Genomic DNA, 18010 nt, shown 5'->3' on the forward strand with positions numbered 1-18010 from the left:
GTAAATATATTGTCCGGAAACGTTTGCAGAATTTAAATTTTATATCATAAATATTACTGTAAAGCAATTTTTGTTTTGTTTAATTTAAATGTAAATTCAATTTACACTTATATTGATTGTAAATAATTCTGTATTTGTATTTGAAGTTATTAAAGTTTGTGAGAGTATTTTTAAATCGTCACATATTTTGTAGAATGATTAATAAAAGGTTATATAAGTTTAGGTCTCATTCGTGTTTAATGTAATGTATGAAATTGTGTCTAAAGCTTTAGTAATAACCGGAATTTGTTGGTGGCCTGCTCTCCTAGTTCGTAGAACTTGATCTCTTCTGAGAAGACGTCCAGGGGGACGTTTACGGGCCGACGAAGTCGACCCCCGCTTTGGTAGTAATAGAGGATGGCGTCAAAGGACGGCCTGTTTCTGTCGAAGAAATATTCGTTCCTGGAACAACAAATAAAGCTTTAGAACAATGCAAATTCGCTATAGAAACTACATACTGCATGTATTACAAAATTTAATCAGAAAAAGAGATTAATCACAATAAAGGTAGTGTGTTACAATTTGTCAATTTAATGGACGTTGAAAAATAATGATCATCTATATTTTTTTAAAAAACAAGAAGAATAGTGTAACATTACACGTTAAAAAATAAATGGTTGTTGCTGCAATCGTTTGTTTGCTATCGAAAGATAAATATGTATGTCGTTGTGTTGTGAAAATCTCTCATCTTGCTATGTAAATCGATTTATTTGACACTTAAAACTAATAACAATTACATACTAGTCTATTAAAAATTTAAAAACATAATTTATTCAGTGTCTTTTATATTTGAAAGTTCCTTTAGTGAGCGACACACAAAGGACTGTTAAAAGTTGTTTACTATTCAATAAGATTTTATATTTCAGTGACTAAACACTGTTTTATAAGTTTTTTTCATAAGTACAGTTTTTCGTATATATGTATTCAATTCAATTCAATCAATTACTTCATAAAATGTATACAATTTTATGAAGTAATTGAATGAAAAGCACAAATTTATTTAAAAAAAAAAAACGATTTAATACTATTTTTGAACGAAATACCTTCATAGAATTAAATTTTTGGTATTATGAGAAAACTATGGCATAAATAATACATTTTTCTTACCTCAGGGGGTCAAAGTATCTTATCCTTCTAGCAGGATCGCCCAGCAGTGTTTCCGGGAACTGGTTCAAAGTCCGAAGTTGAGTTTCAAATTTGAGCCCGCTTACCTGTTAACGAAATTTGTATTTAGTATTACAAATATTTATATGTATATTGACAATTTACAATTTAATTTTTCTATAGTAACACTTGAATATTATGACCTTCCGACTAATCTCTAGGGATGGCTGGTCAGTCAACTTCGCAGGGGTTATTATAAGGCGCAAGTGTAATCATCAACAAAAGTGCTTTCTTTACCTATATAGTTTGTTCGTAGTCCAGTTTTATGCAAAATACCGTTTATTGAACAATACCTTCGAGATAGATATCAGAAGTCGAGAAGAACGTCCATTTCTCATTCGAATATCTGCCTTACAATCATGTTGTACTGACCACTAACTGAAATAGATACGCCGTGGACCGTGCATTGTTTTAATACAGATTCCGAACAAATACCTTATTATTCAACTTGGTTTAACTGACTTTTATTAGAAAAGCTTTGTCAGTCAAATACCTTTATCTCTCTTTCCTTGTTATGATAATCGGTAGAAAATGTTATGAAAATAAATTCCATTAAATTGCATTGCAAAGAAGCGTAGCCTTTGATTCGTGTTAAGGAGATACTCGAGACTTGTTATAGATTAAATCGGAATATTGTTTAATAATAAATGGTAAATTACATTAGTGGTAAATTCTTCTCCTTCAAAGAAACTTTATTCTCTGTTCGATATGATTTTTAATCTTAAATGGATCATTTGAATAATTGATATTTAATAAATAAAATATAAAAATAAATTTACAATAGCACCTATCTATGAGTATTATTGTTTACAATTACCCAAACAATAATAAAAGGGAAACAATAAACAAAAGTAACGAATATATTATATTAAACACTCAACCCTTTCCCCCGACACATTTCAACATGCTAACCCATGCATGGGGTATGGGGCCAAGGTCGAGAAGCAATGCACTTTGCTTAACGAGGTGCGGGTGTGCCATTCATGTGATATGACCGAGTAAAGGTCGAGATCGCGAACGTGTCATAACTCATAATGTAATGCTTTGCGAGGGACACGATAACGGTTCTTGTTAGCTTGTCACTTACATTACATGCATACTGAATGACAAGATATTATCGTGAACAATTTTCCGCTGTAAGGTAATGGCGAATTTGCCTTCGCCCACGTGGAACGAGCAAATCGTCCCGGTAAGCTTTCAAGTAAAGGTCGAATATTATCTCATGAAATCTTATCTTGACCGATTTTTAATATACGATCGAGTTTATCCAATATTCGTTAAATCTACAATCAAATGTAACATCGCAGGTAAGTGTAGAGAATAGTCAAAGGGCTTGTTCAAAGTGATTATATTATAGAAATTTAAAAGATGGAAAGTTCAAAGTGCCTTGGAAATTGGCGTTATTTCTCCGTTCATTTCGTATTCGTGTATTGTCAGATTGTGTGAGCTTAGAGTAAGCTTGTGTTGGCGCACATATTTGTGCAGATAACTTGACCTGTGTAGTTTGCTTTTTGCGGTTGAAATTAAGTAAGAAAAGTCTGTAAATTGCATTATTGTTTAAGTCATTGCCTTCCGTTCTATACATTGTATACGATGTTAGAAAGATTCGTTGCGTGTATATCGTTGTTTGAATGACTCGTTAAATAAACGTACATCAACGATGAATGCTCTCTCTGGAATAGTAGATTACTTTAGTGTTAACTTACTATAAAAATAATAAAAAAAAACAAAGAATATTAAATTTACTAAGCATAATGCAGGATGTGTAGATAATTTAAAGTTGAGAAGCATTCTATATGTGTTGGGACGATTATATAATAGACCGGTACTATATTCATACTGTGTTAAAAAATGTTACAACATTGTCATAAATACAGCTTTGAGTAATTACGTAATTTCATAGTACTATATTCTCTGGGTTACAGCACTGTGGTGTGAAGTCATGAAGAATGTGTGCCAGTCTATACATTAAACAGTACATTTTACAACCGCATCCCAAAAAGACATTTATAATATTTGAGTTTACAGATAAATTATGACATAATTGACAAATGACAAACGCCATTTATAATAACAATATCATGTTAGTATAAAATACAACTGTTATTATTATTTGTGTTTATAATTCATCTCGAGCTCGGCAGTGAAGAAAAACATCGTGAGAAAAACTGCATGTGTCTAATTTCACCGAAACTCTGCTCCATGTAAATTCACCAACCCGCAATGAAGTAACGTGGTGAAATATTCTCCTAAAAAGGAAGCAGGTCTTAGCCCAGTAGTGGAAAATTTACAGGTTTTTATTATTAATATTATATGTAGCTTTATATAATGAATTTTATTAATTAATTTATATCGTACCGTGTAGATTTATATCGTAAAATATGTGGAAATGGTTTATATTAAAAAGATAATGAATAATAAATTTAAACAAAAATAACCAATTACGTTAAACGCCACTAACAATTTAAATTTTTAATGCAATATCCTAGCTATGGAAATATGCATTGATTTACATAATCTTCGATAGTAGGGACCGAGATCGCTTAATTTAAAACCTCTAGACGTTTCTTCTTAAGCTTACTTGAAAGTTGAAGTCACTTGCTCACCCCAATAGGTTAAGAGTAAGTCAAGAGTCTAGGGAAAAAATAGCGTAAAATTAGGAATTTAAGTAATGAGCTATTGTGAGCAGAAGTGTACTTAATACGTTTATTAATTAATAGTCGAACATTGTATGTCATAAGTTTGGTCATTTGTTCTTAATAACTGTTACTTAGATAAGTATTTTGTGTGTTTACGAATTTGGTTATACGACTGTGTTAAATGTTAAGACTGAGTTTATCTATTTTCACACAAGCTTTAAGTACCTTTTAAATCCTTTAAAGTCGTAATAATGTCAGTCGTTTTCGCTAATGACCATTGCTTGCAATTCGACCATAAACATAGTTTATAGTTTTATGGAAACATATATGAATTTAAAAGTTTCGTATTTATATATTTTTACAAACATTTGATTGTACCTATGTACCATACAAAAATGAATAAAATCTTATAAAATATAAAGAATTGTTTTAGCTTTGAATATAAAACACGCTATTATTAAAGTTATTAATTTCGGGACACAAGACATTCGTAGATAATGCCGAAATATTGAGCTTCACCGAATAATAATAAAAAACATGGTAAATTTCCCGAAATTAATAACTATACTAAAAAAAATAATATTAAAAATCTTATAATACATGCTAATTACACTATTGTTTTGACAAATTGTTATATCTTATATTATTAATAATAATACAGCTTTACAAATTGAAAAATGGCCATGACAGCTGATTTAAAATGTCTTTTACACAATCGATATTACAGTTCAGACTGAATGCACATACAGCAACATTTCCTGTCCCTTTTCTGTTACTCTCACTACAATGCATATCTCAATTCGTAAGATATTTGTTGCAAGATCTTTATAAGAGAGATAATATAATATATTTTTATTTCGAACTATTATAAGGAATTTCTGTTTTATTGGCCTGACGCGCTGTTATAGTCTTAACAATTGTAGTTTTATAAAAAAAAAAGAAGCAGTTTCAAATTTATAAATAATATATGAAGAATGATAATATATGATATTATTTAATCGCTACGCAGATTTTACGACGATTTACACAATAGCATATTGCGGGTACATTGCGGATGCTGCACGGCTTGATAAATCGATCTCACCGCGTCCTCACTGCCGAGTCTGACCGAGGGCGTTTTATTTATTCTTCACACTTAAAATGTCCTACACGAGCGTTGGAAAGACGGTCTATGTTATTTCAAACTTCTACAAAGACGATGGTCTGTTTTTCTTGAAATGCCATGCCGATGCCATTATAAAAAATTCTGTTACATATTTGAAAAGCCAAACTATATATTACATGTCTTAATCAAAATCAAAAATCAAAATCAAAATAAACTTTATTCAAGTAGGCTTTTTTTATAAGCACTTTTGAATCGTCATTTTACAATTAGGTGAAGCTATCACCGGTTCGGAAAGTAGATTCTACCGAGAAGAACCGGCAAGAAACTCAGTAGTTACTCTTTTTTAACATTTAAAAAATACAGCGTCATGTTAATTAAATACAATTATTTCAATTAATGTATCCTGCTTGGAAGTCAACAGGTATTAACTCCACGCTTTTTTATCAATATTAAGTCGAGCATAATTTTAAATATTCTACGTGATTTTAACATTGTCATTCGTTATTCGAGTCATATATATAAATACTATCGGACATTTAAAAAGATTAAAGTTAGAAGCTGGAATTTGTACTAGCGCTATTTTAATTTTCTTTTTGATAATGCATAAGTAAAATATAATATGTATACAAACTAAAGGGTAGTTTAGTTTATAATAATACTGTTACTTATACAATTTATACCACAACTTCATACACGTTTGATTTAACAAAAAAGTTATTGTTCAGTTCGCAAGTTTTGCGATATAAAGTCGGTAGAGTGCTGACATGCGCGAGGACTGCGCACGGTACTGGACATTGCAGAGTGACTTTATTATTATTTTAGATATAATTCTATAATAAGAGTAGCCCAAGTTGCTTTTTATTTTTCTGCCAGTGAAAGTCCCGTCAAAATCAGTCTAGCCATTCCAGAGATTAGCAAAAAAAAAAAACGAACAGACAGCAAAACAAACAAAAAAATAATATTACTTGTGTATACACTTAGATATAGAAGATATAATAATTGAGATTGTTCTATTCGGTTGTTTACTTAGTTGTCATGAGCTTAAATCATGTCTTTAATCCCTCATCTGGTAAAGAAAACATCCCGAGGAAAACTGTATGTAACTGATAAAATTCTACCGCTTGTTTATTCAGTAAAGCACTAAGCCGCGCTGATGCAACGTGGCGGAATAAGCTCAAAGAGGAAGAGACATTTACCGGCTGCGAGTTTACTTTATTAGTTAGTTTAGTTTGCTTCTAGGGAAGTAGATTATATATATATTTTGTACTAACGCAAAAGCAATATAGGTAATTTTATAACTTTAATATCAAAAGTTACGTTTATATTTCGTTCGGTATGATTTTTAGGTTTATTTAATAAACCAACCAATATTTAATAAAAATGTGTATTTCTCAAATTATATATGATAACACGTTTTAAGATGCCCTTATATTTTTCCATTTAATGTTTTTATCTGAAATTTAAATTTGCACTATTGTATTGTAATCGAATTGGTGACAAAAGTTTCTATGTGTTATTTTAGTTGTCAAAAAAGAGATATATATAAAATATATATATGACTTTCTAAAGAATTTAATAAACGTTATAATAATTAAAACGTGAATTAGTCAATGATATATAAAGTCTCCATTCAATCATGCGGTGCAATTTTTTTTTAAAATGAGATATTAAAAAAGAAACGAAAAATTACATTTCATAAATGAATAAATACACAATATATAATTCTTATTATATATATAAATAATAATTAATAACAATGTATTATTATGGGTTGAAACAAAAAGACAGAACATATTTTATAAGTAAATATATAAACGTTCATTATTACTGTTCTGTGCTGTATAATAGAGAAAAATAAATACAAACAGTAAAAATGATTGTTTTCAGGCTGTTTCAGGTTTGTTACTATATATTTATCCCACAGTCTGTCAAGACGTAAAAGACAGGGTTGAATTTATCAGATGTAATAAAGGCCGTGTGTCGTGGGAAACAGCACGCCTGTTATACGCTACCTTTCCCACGAAAGCTTGTAGCATAATGATTGTATAACTTGACTTGCTCCGCCTCACCTTCGCAAGTCTCGTGACTCTGAATTAGTTATTAGACTTTAAAACTGTTTCAAAACTCGTTGTTTACAAGAAAATGAAATTATACTTTGAGTTGTAATTTTGTTTGAGGTTTAGTTGTTACATTAGAGAAATTCTTGATTAAGAGGTGGATACGTCGTTGACCTTGCTCGATAGGGCGTTACCGATAAAAATATGCCGCGCGGAAACCTCACTCCCCTGTGTCCTGTATTTGCGTCCTGTATTGATTTATTAGGCGACAGAGGTGTTGCATCGAGATTTGTGCGTATCGATCAGGCAAAAGAATCTTTCAATAAAAGACATTCTCAAAAATATGCCAATGGTTTTGTTAGTATATATAAATAAAAAAAAAATCGTTTTTTTGACAGGTAACGTGAAAAGAAACCTATAAATAACATCAGCGGGTGGTTTGCACATTAATTATTATTATAATGTTATTATTATTATCTTATTGTTTTAAATTTTGCTTAAAAGTTTTCCCGGGAACGAGAAACGAACCAATATAGCTCAACTAAGGCTATTTGTATATCCATGCCTTAAGACCGTCTTTATGTATTAAAATTCAACTATTACATTTATGTATAAAAAAATGAAAATTTGTAATGTATATTATTTACTGCGTATAAAATTAGATAATAAATCAAATTTTTAATTTATGTCGTTGCAAAAGGAAAAATGTACAGAAATAGTTCATTTTTTCATTAGTTTTAGATAAAATTATAGAATATGATCTAAGCATCATGAGGGAGAAAATGTACATGACATGCATGACTGACGCGCAAATGGGCACCATCGCTTATAGATATTAGGGCTGCACAAAATATGAACCATTCCTTACATCGTCAATGCTTCAACAATTTTGAGAACTAACTTTCATAGATCATGTACCTGTTTACACTAGCTCATTAACGCTTCAAGTCGGAATACTTCAATACTAAGTTCTGTTGTTTGGTTATAAAATATCTGTACACTGGAAGATACCCAGTAGTAGTAAAAAATGTAAGCCCCTTTGTATCGCAATTCCATTTTTATGTGATATGTTTAAGTAATTTTTTCTTACTACTCATTGAAGGTCCAAATGGTGCAGGTATGTTAAACTGCTAACGGCATAAATTCGGTCCAATATTTTCCAATGAAGCTCTAGCTTTTGACATCGTTTCCCTAAATGAGACGAGGCCAACGTGTCAATGCACGTATCGTCTCACAATGGGACCGACCCCGTTTCCAGGGATTTAGAGTTTGTATTGCCATTAGGTATTTAGTCATCGTATCGAATATTTGCAGGGCCTTAATCTGAGCAGGAACGTCGTTGCTTGCAACACTCATTGTTACTGTACTACGTAAAGCTGTGAAGTTATTTTTTCCGTATTCTGCTTAGTAATACGCCTTTTAAAAACGCTAGAATTTATGCGTTTCTTGACTATTGTTGTTTGACAAAATGCCATACACGCTATTGTTTAGAACTACACATACAAAACATGGAACTAAAAAGGGATTTTTGATCTACGAGCGTTTTTATAAAGATGATATACGCATGTGTGAATATACAAAGGATGTGTGTTTGTGTGAAATAGGAATTTGAAGTGTTGTGATTAAAATGATTTATATATGGCGCACCTAAAGAGAGGACGGTCGTCGATGACTTGTGGTAATAAACATTCACCAGTACAGTACTTTATGTGATAACAGCTCGTGTACTTGGTATTTGTCTAAACTTCGGCCTTGGATGTTGAAATTAGATACCTATTTTATATTAGTTCTATTAAGCAGGAATTAAATGTAATCAAAACATTCTAGAAACAAAATAGTGATCGTGATTTCATAAATATCAAAGTTAATAGCATAACAAAATACTTATCTCAACATTCGGGGAGAGGACTGTTTATCCTTAACATAGGTTATTTAATTAGCCTAGCTAGGATAGCCAGTACTTGATCTGTGTTTCTTTTGATGATCGTGTTATAATACATTGAGACTTTTGTCGTAGTTCAACAATGTAACCGTTTATAAAGAATATTTTTGTATTGAATAAATAATTATATTATATACATTATGATATCAGTTGATGTACTTCGACTCTGATTAAATAAATACTTAATTATATTAGCTTTTTCATACATGATCAGTACACAGTTAACCTCGCTTCTTAAGATCGCAGCTCTAGTACATATTACATTTATTATGCACCTAATTCATCGATGATTGGTTACAATACAATTATACGTCTTCTAGGGAGTCTTATACAAGTTAGATTACTACTGGGTCCATACACATTGACGAAACATTTTACAGATCTACATCTACGTGATTGTCTCGTTACTAGCTTGTTTCTGTTAGCAAATCTTGATTAGTCTTGATTTCAGATAAGATTTCATTTATACAATTTTTATTAATAAACTGAATGATCTAAGAATGTATATGAATTGTATGCGTTTCTGTTTCGTTTCATGTTTGGAGCGACAACTGGCAAGTCTGTACAATATACGTTTTGTAAAAATTTAACGTGCTCACGTTTTGCAATAGTTCGATAAGTGCCTAATACAAGTCCCTTTGGGGGTACAAATAGTTCTCTAGTTGTTATGCTGCAAAATACCAACACTTTTTATTTGCCCCGGTTTAATAGTGAGGATTGGCTCATAGGGAGCAGTGGAGTATCATGGACGTGGATAATGTTGAGCGGTGAAAGAAGTATTTCATACCTAATAATTAAGGTGCCTTCTATGAGCCAAGGCAGGTCTGTAATACTTATAACTTACTTTTATTATGGAAAAGTTATTTAACTTACACTTTATCTTTATTTATAGTAAAAAATAACTAAAGGAAGTAAAATAATCGTAGCCGAACATTATAAAAGTGTAAAGTATAGCAATATTAATTTTATTCGAAAAAGGGAATGTTTAGATAAAGACAAAGTGTCTTTATCAATATAGAAAGACAATTGTTGTCATAAATATCAGTAAGTGTTAAAATACCCAATTCGCAGTCATCAATAGGAACATAAGGAAGTAGATAGAGGTGTACCGACTATCAGTAGTACAGGTGTAATAGGTAATACTTAATATCAGATAGTCTGGATTTATGCAAAATGTTTCACAAACATCGCACTAGTTGATGTCTTGTTTATAGAACGTTTCAGTGCAAATAAACTGTAGTGTGTCAGCTTGAAGGATTAATCAAACGTGCTGGCTTGCATCGTATTCCCGACAGAACGGAACGGCTCGTTTTCCAGCTTGTTACATTTGCATATAAATAGAAATGACACACGACTCGACATATATCAAGTTAGGAATGTGAATTCAAGTAGAAGTTTTTTTTTTATCGATACAATATACTTTTGATATTTACTTAGGTAAAAATTTAAAAAATGACACTTTTTTTGTTTTTGTTTATTTACAATAGCAGTAAGTAGGTGCTCGTTGACTGGTCGAAAACATTTAATAGTTACGATTTATTTTGCCTGTCTTTTTGATTGAAAATATTTCGCTACGCATCTCATAAGTACGAACAATATGTAAGAATAGATTTCACTATTGTTATTCAAACCTTATTTCATCGATAATTTAAATTTATGAAAACGTGCAAGTGGATTTACCTTACTATATTTAACATTATTTTTGGTTTTATATATCTTATTTTAGGTTTAGTCTTTAGGTCTTATATAAGAGCAATGATAAATAATAAATTATGACGAGATATTAAAGACAGATTTATGTTTACATATGTATATAATAACAAACTTAGATTATAAAAGAAGAGAGATAGAGTACGCGGAATATTAAAGTGAAACAACAAGAGCGTATAAATATAACATTTCTCTGAAGTTCGAAACGACGCGACGCGTCTTTTTTGTTAACTCGTCAAAAGTTCTGCTATTTTAATTATTAATTATCGATGGATTTACAAAATTTTTAATACAGCACTACGGATACAAATAGGGAAAACGTAAACTTTGTTAAAATACTCGACAGAACCTTAAGTATCATCACATAAATCTAATGTTAAAATTATATTTACATTTTTAGTGAAAACATTTTAATATGCGCTGACTATTAGATATAAAATCCGTCTTTCAACCGGGTACTTTTGCAAAGGCAGCCTCAGAAATCATAACAACTCACGTTTTTAAAAAGCGTTAACGAGTAAGTTTTAACGAAGTACCCTCAAGACGTTTACCTGAATTGCTTCTGACTCAATTATTGAAAAGTGGCAGTAAGAGCACTTTGGCTACGTTAATTTCGAAGTGTATTTCTAGTAAAATATTTCAATCACAAACTTAATTCTTAATTCGGTTCAATTTTGCTAGATTATAATGATGAATATAATGAGTGAGACAGTTGTTTCGAAATTTAGGATAGCTTAAAGAAATATGATACGAAGAAACTAGCAGACAACTATTAAAACAATGCGTTTCTCATTATTTTTATAATAGAATTATTAACTTTATGTTTAATTAGTTTTGTACAGAACTAAGTGTCAATATTTTAATAGCAAGCGTATCTACGTAAATGAAATGTTTATCCGTACATATACCTACGTTCACATGTTGTACTGTAGTACAACTGTACCGACTTTTGGTTAGTCCTATCATCAATCACTATGTAAAGGAAAACAAAAGAATTATTAGTTTATATGGTCGAAAAAAGTATTTCTTACAAATGTAAATATAAAAGAAAGCAGAAAAGATTAATTTGCAGTACAAGTGTATGTAAGCCATTGTGAATATAGAAACAGGACATAGCATATTATATGTCGTAAAAATCCAATGTTTACAGGTAGTGGTACCCGCCTACGTAAACTATAAAAAAAAGTAACATAGTTACTACTTCTTAGAAAGATACCTTCTTATTTCTTATCTTAATTCTCTTTTGCCTCAATGTGTTGTCTATTTCATTCGATCGAGAGAAGGCAGGTTGTAAAACTCGCGTCGATGTTATTGACCTTTGCAATCAGCGTAACGTATTTCTTCATACTTATATAATTATAGATTAGCAGTTTTGTAGAAAAACGTCCGAATTAATTTTGATATTTTATATAACTGTTACTTATAAAATAAGAATTATTAAAGAGTTACTTAAACTTTTATACATAATATAAGATATAACCTTAAACGGGGATCCTAATTATTCCTTTCATAGGGCATTTGGCCTTGACATAATTTTCTTACTAAATATACCGTCATGTTTTATAAATATCTATATTTATTCTTCTATACTTATAGAAGCAGTAGCATTACTTTATCAAATAATGCCACTTTTTAATTATGCGTTGCATTACAGTAGATGTTACTTTTGAAATAATCGCTGTAGTGTTTTTAAGATTGAGGGAGAGGGTGGGGGTGTCGAGGGTGACTTATCGCTTAACCCTACGGTTAAGCGATAAGTAAATGTTTACTAGCGACGCGAATGCACGTTTTCGACGCATAAATTAAAATTTACGACGCAAGCCCAACGGTGCTCTGCTTTACGCGGTATTTCTTTCGCCGCGGCTGTTGCGTTGCGGTTGGCAATGGACCGGGCCAAAAATACATTTTATTGTGTATTCACCAAGGGCGCGTGTGCGTACTGCAACCGATAGACCGGCAACGCTTTTATGAAGAGATTTTATAATTAATACGCCGTCGGTAACGTTGTAAATCCGACCGCGAATGGTTCCTGGTTTTAAATTTTATTATACGGCTCGCATGTGACGTACGCGCCTCCACTGCGAGCGATTACCATCGCTTACTTTTCTATTTCATATTCGACTGATTTATATTTAGACGCGTGTTGTCGTATACGATAATTTATTAAAGCTCCGCTGTAAACGGGGGCAGTGAGTGTTTACAGAATATTGTAATCATAAACAGACAAAAAAATCTTTACGAGGAGATAAATAAATACTACTAATAATTCACTAGTATTCCCAGTTTCGAGGGCTCGGAATAAAACATGAGATTTTTTCCGCCAACAATATTTGACAAGCAAAATTCCACATCGGCGGTCAACCGTGATCGCTTTCCAATAAATTCAACGGAAAAATTCTTCACTTGTCCGCTAGTTTGACGTCATTGGAGTCACGTGTTTTTTGTCCTTTAATAATTATATGTTTTGATGGTTTTATAAAGATTCAGAAGCCGTACTTCGATGACACATACGGTGCTATTTTCAAAACAACACGCAACAAATCTATTTGTAATAAACAAAACAAACTTAAATACGTAATGTTGTCATTTTTTAAACGCGTAACGACAAACATGAATACGGCAAACAGAACCGAAATAGTCCTATTAGTCACTTTTACTAAACGTGAAATATTCTTAAATATTCATTAAATACATTTTAACTAATGGGGAATAACCTCTTACTTTCTTTTTCGTGCAGACGTTAACGTGAGCCCAGTGTTTTGGCAATCGTAGACGTTGCGTTGTATCGTCACTAAAATTCCTCGCGTTAGTGCGTTCAGAGATCAGAGAAACACCAAGTTCAACTATTTATAAAGCGGTATTTTAAGGTATCTATATTTGGTTCTTTTAAATGTCTCGGTCCCTGAGGATGACATGGATTCCATGCGACCTACTTTATACATTTACTCGTATAATCTTTTTATTAAGCTTTTGGCAGTTTAGTGTATGGAATTAGTATTTTAGTAATTAGACTCTAAAACTATTTTTTATTATTGATTTATTTAAAAAAGGTGCTCTATTATTAGTTATTACCTTCATGTTATATTTGTACATGAAGTATGTATTGTTTTGTTTTTGTTTTGACAGGTGCTGTTTTGCAAGACGAGTTTAACTGTTAGCGCCCTTGGAGCTTTAGTCTTCTGGTGGCTCATTTGGTTGTCTGTCTACCTTGACGACATTAAAAGAAACATTTGTGCGATATTTATTAAATAAATGTAAAAATAAAGTTGCTTTTTCATATTATTTTTCTACTCAATTTTTTTTTATTTTGTTAGGTTTTTTTTATTAACAATGTTGTTATAGTTAGATTGACATAACGCTATTTAAAAAAAGGTCTGATATAAAATAAGTCAAGTTCATGTTGTCTATGTAAATTACATCAACTGGTATTAGCCGCTTAAAACTAGATTAATCTGTAACAGAGCGGTAGCTGTATCGAGTATATAACATGCATATATTACTAAAGGTTATCTCACAGTTGCCCCGTATTAAGCACTATCCTTGGAGGTTGAATATCAGGAAAATGCTTTGTGATGTTAATATAGCTCGCTAAAGGTCAGAATAGGAAATTTTAACATTATGCACGTAACTGATAAATAAAATTTTAACAAAAAGAAAAACCGACTTCAAACAAAACACTATTTTAAAACAAATGAATATGCACGAAAAAGTAATAAAAATAATTGCGTATTCAACATATTTTTTAGAGTCTTCCTAAGTTAAATGAAATGAAAAATATTAGACTACTTAAAAGTCGATTAACGATTATATCATGTAGTTATAGTTATTGGTATATTTGGAGCCGGTGTCAGCCACGGTGCCCTTGCCCCAACAATCAAAAGAAAGAAGCGATACGAGCCCCTTGATTGATCCAGTATATTATTGTGTAAAAGGTAATTTGTAAAAAAACATATTTGTTAAAGTATTCTCGTATTGTTTTTTGATAGATATACTGTAGGGTTTTATTGGCTGACACCGACTCCAAATATAACAATAATTATAACTACATGATATAATCGTTAATCGACTTTTAAGTAGTCTAATATTTTTCATTTCATTTAACTTAGGAAGACTCTAAAAAATATGTTGAATACGCAATTATTTTTATTACTTTTTCGTGCATATTCATTTGTTTTAAAATAGTGTTTTGTTTGAAGTCGGTTTTTCTTTTTGTTAAAATTTTATTTATTTTTTGATTTTAAGTGAAGCTGATGTTGACTAACTATTTTTTTTAATACGGATAGATTAAGCGTTCCGTTTATATGAGTCAGAAACTACTTCGAGGACAATTTCAAAGGAAACTTGCGAATAAAGCAAAAATAGACTTTCGAAAATGCGGATTTAATACGTCACGCGGCGTAAACTACAAGGATCCCTCGAAAGAGCTGTAATCGAACTCAGCAAAAAAACTTTGAAAAAGACCAACTAAATTTCGTACATCATATGACATCACATCACATACACAAAATTTGATTAAAGATAGTAAGAAATTCTGCCCCATATCGCACCCTAACTGCGAGCCGTATAGGAGTTCCATCACTACATAGTATAAAACAAAGTCGCTTTCTCTGTCCCTATATCTTTAAATCTACGCAACGGATTTTGATGCGGTTTTTTTTAAAAGATAGTGTGATTCAAGGGGAAGGTTTGTGTATATAATACATGAACAATATAGTAAAGAAACACTGATAATTTTTGGAATTTTACGATGTGATGTCGTATATAAACAAATTCTGTAGTATATTTAGTATCAGTATTGCACCCGTGCGAAGCCGGGGTGGGTAGCTAGTTGATTATAATATTCGACTATGATAATTACATAAACATAACCACATTACGGAAGGTGACTCAAATATCCAAATAACCTATAAATAAAAGATTCGACCGAGTATCGCTAACGTGCTCCTCAGAATTGTTCCGTTCCCTTCCGTTCCGTTACTTTGTCATGGATCCTGTGCTCAGAACCTTACCAAACTTTCACCAAATTACCCTTGAAGTATATATTTTATAATAAAAAAAGAATTATCAAAATTGGTTTACGTGATTTTCAGTTATTCACCTATTTGTCGCGCATACACGTAATGCAAATTTAAGACTTATGTCGTTTTCACATGGATACCATCATCGGAAAAAAAAATAAAAAAAATGGGACCCCACGGGAAGCACTACCTTTCAAACAAAAAAAAAATTATCAAAATCGGTCCACCCAGTGAAAAGATATGAGGTAACAAACATAAAAAAAAAAAAAAAAAAAAAAAAAAAAAAAAATACAGACGAATTGATAACCTCCTCCTTTTGGAAGTCGGTTGATAAAAGGGAGTTTAACAGTTATAACTTCTCGATGCGGCATACAGTTTTTTTTTATGATTCTGTGCAAGATTGTTAGTCATGTTCCTGATATATTTCACAACATGACAGTTAGAACAGCAGAGGATAAACACGACGCATTTTTATTTATTTTACAACATTAAAACTTTAAATATAACTTTAATAATTGATTGATGAATTTCAAGGAAAATGTATCGGGATGACACAGTGGTAAAAACACGTGACCTAATATTTAACCCGGCCAGCCAATGATAATCAAGGGCATAACTACACTTCTTATTGTGGAAAAACGTTTTTGATCTCGCTAAAGTGGACGTTACCAATAAAAATGCCGCGCGGTAACCTCACGCCCCCTGTGCCCTGTTTTTTGCTTTGAAAGTCGTCACAATTCCTTTCAGTATAGCGCCTCGTCCCGCACTGATTTATTAGTCGAAAAAAAAGATACATCGCTTTAAAAAAATTGTTAAATAAACATAAAAGATTTTCTGCAGAACTAAGCCGGAGGTTAACTTAGTATTATGTTATTTAGAAATGTTATTCAGAAGAAAAACACTATTAATAAAATTCGTGTTTCCATTACTTCTAATGGTTTTTATTTTTAATATTTTTAACAGTAAAAATACTGTTTATGATTAAGATTTACATTGTGTTTCCGAAACAGATTACCGAGATAAAACGGAATCAACGTAACTCAAATTATCCATTTCAAATATTTCCTCACCTTAAAGTGTTTATAATTTATTTCTTACGCAGCTGTGAAGTGAAATATCGTGGGAAAATTTAAGTGTGTTTGATGAAAATCCACTAATCGTATTTGTAGCAGATTTCCACCTACACCCATCAGTAGCATTCTCAAGAGAGAAAGGAGTCCAGTAATAGGTCGTTTACGAGATGTTGCTAATGCGGTGTTTATATTTGTCGTAAGTTTTTTGAGTCATAGCTTTAATATAAGCTTGTATTGTAAGAATGAGTACATACGTTTGAAAGTGGCACCTATAGCCGAGAAGTTATGTTCAAGGCGACTATGAGGCGAGGAATGAGGAGCATATTGTGAGGAAGGAAGGCATGAATGTGGAGGGATATAGAGGAAGGAGACGACCAATGAAGCGATGGATGGATTGTGTGAACGATTATATATCTGGAAAGAATGTTAGTTGCAAGATGAAGTCAGATAGGTTATGCATTATGGAAGAGCACATGCTGAGTCGACCCCAAGTAAATTGGGATAAGGACATGAGGATGATGATGATGAGATTGTAATGTAAACGTATACGAAGTTCTATACAGTGCTCATAACGCATTTTTTAATGTAGTTAACATTAAATCTTATGGGAGGGTAAACCGCTGTGCTACGTAACGCGTTACGCCCCCAGTCTTTCTAGCTTCCCTTTCTCTCACGCATAGGGTAGCGGTAGGCTGGCTAGTCCTCTCTCAATCTATCTTCAGCGCTAGGCTAGTAATAAATAACCTTTCCTTACATATTATCTTATATATATATATATATATATACAAGTACTCTTAATATATTAAGTAAAAAACGAAGCGTTTTAGAATGGAACAATATAAATATTAAATAGTTCAACTTCGATTAGTTAGTTATCATTTCTGCCCGGCGTCCTCAGACTCACATGATTTTTTTTAATATTTCACATCTAAATTAAAGTATGAAAATATAAACAGAAACAGCAAAGATATAAATGATTTCAAGTTCTAAACATGGTTTTCTATTTTATTATCAGGGTCAGTATTTACTTTAAATCAGTGCCATTGTTTTGTAATTCGAGTTCCATTTCATGCACACTCTATGTGGTATATTAAAATCGGATTACCGGTTCACAGCACTTCACATAGACCTCTTGTTGTCCCTATATTAAGTTTGCATACATTTTCATGTGTGATGCCATCGTGTAGAATGTCAAAAAGCCACATTTATCATCAGCGTGAAATGGAACGTGTTATAAACGCACACTAATTTGATGAACCGTGC

At 31.7% G+C, this 18010-nt stretch overlaps 1 protein-coding gene across 7 annotated transcripts in view; it reads right to left on the reverse strand.

The window, feature by feature from the left end:
• LOC124543380 (potassium voltage-gated channel protein Shaker) overlaps window positions 1-18010 on the reverse strand; it is a 358981-nt gene that overhangs the window by 18745 nt on the left and 322226 nt on the right. For all 7 annotated transcript variants that reach the window (XM_047121587.1, XM_047121586.1, XM_047121590.1 and 4 more), the window contains 2 exons: window positions 1147-1250; window positions 280-441 (listed from right to left, as the gene is read on the reverse strand). In XM_047121587.1, the coding sequence (XP_046977543.1) occupies window positions 280-441; window positions 1147-1250 (266 nt within the window). The remainder of the gene's footprint in view (window positions 1-279; window positions 442-1146; window positions 1251-18010) is intronic.

Source organism: Vanessa cardui, chromosome Z (genome assembly GCF_905220365.1).
Source record: "Vanessa cardui chromosome Z, ilVanCard2.1, whole genome shotgun sequence".
Taxonomy (NCBI): Eukaryota; Metazoa; Arthropoda; class Insecta; order Lepidoptera; family Nymphalidae; genus Vanessa; species Vanessa cardui.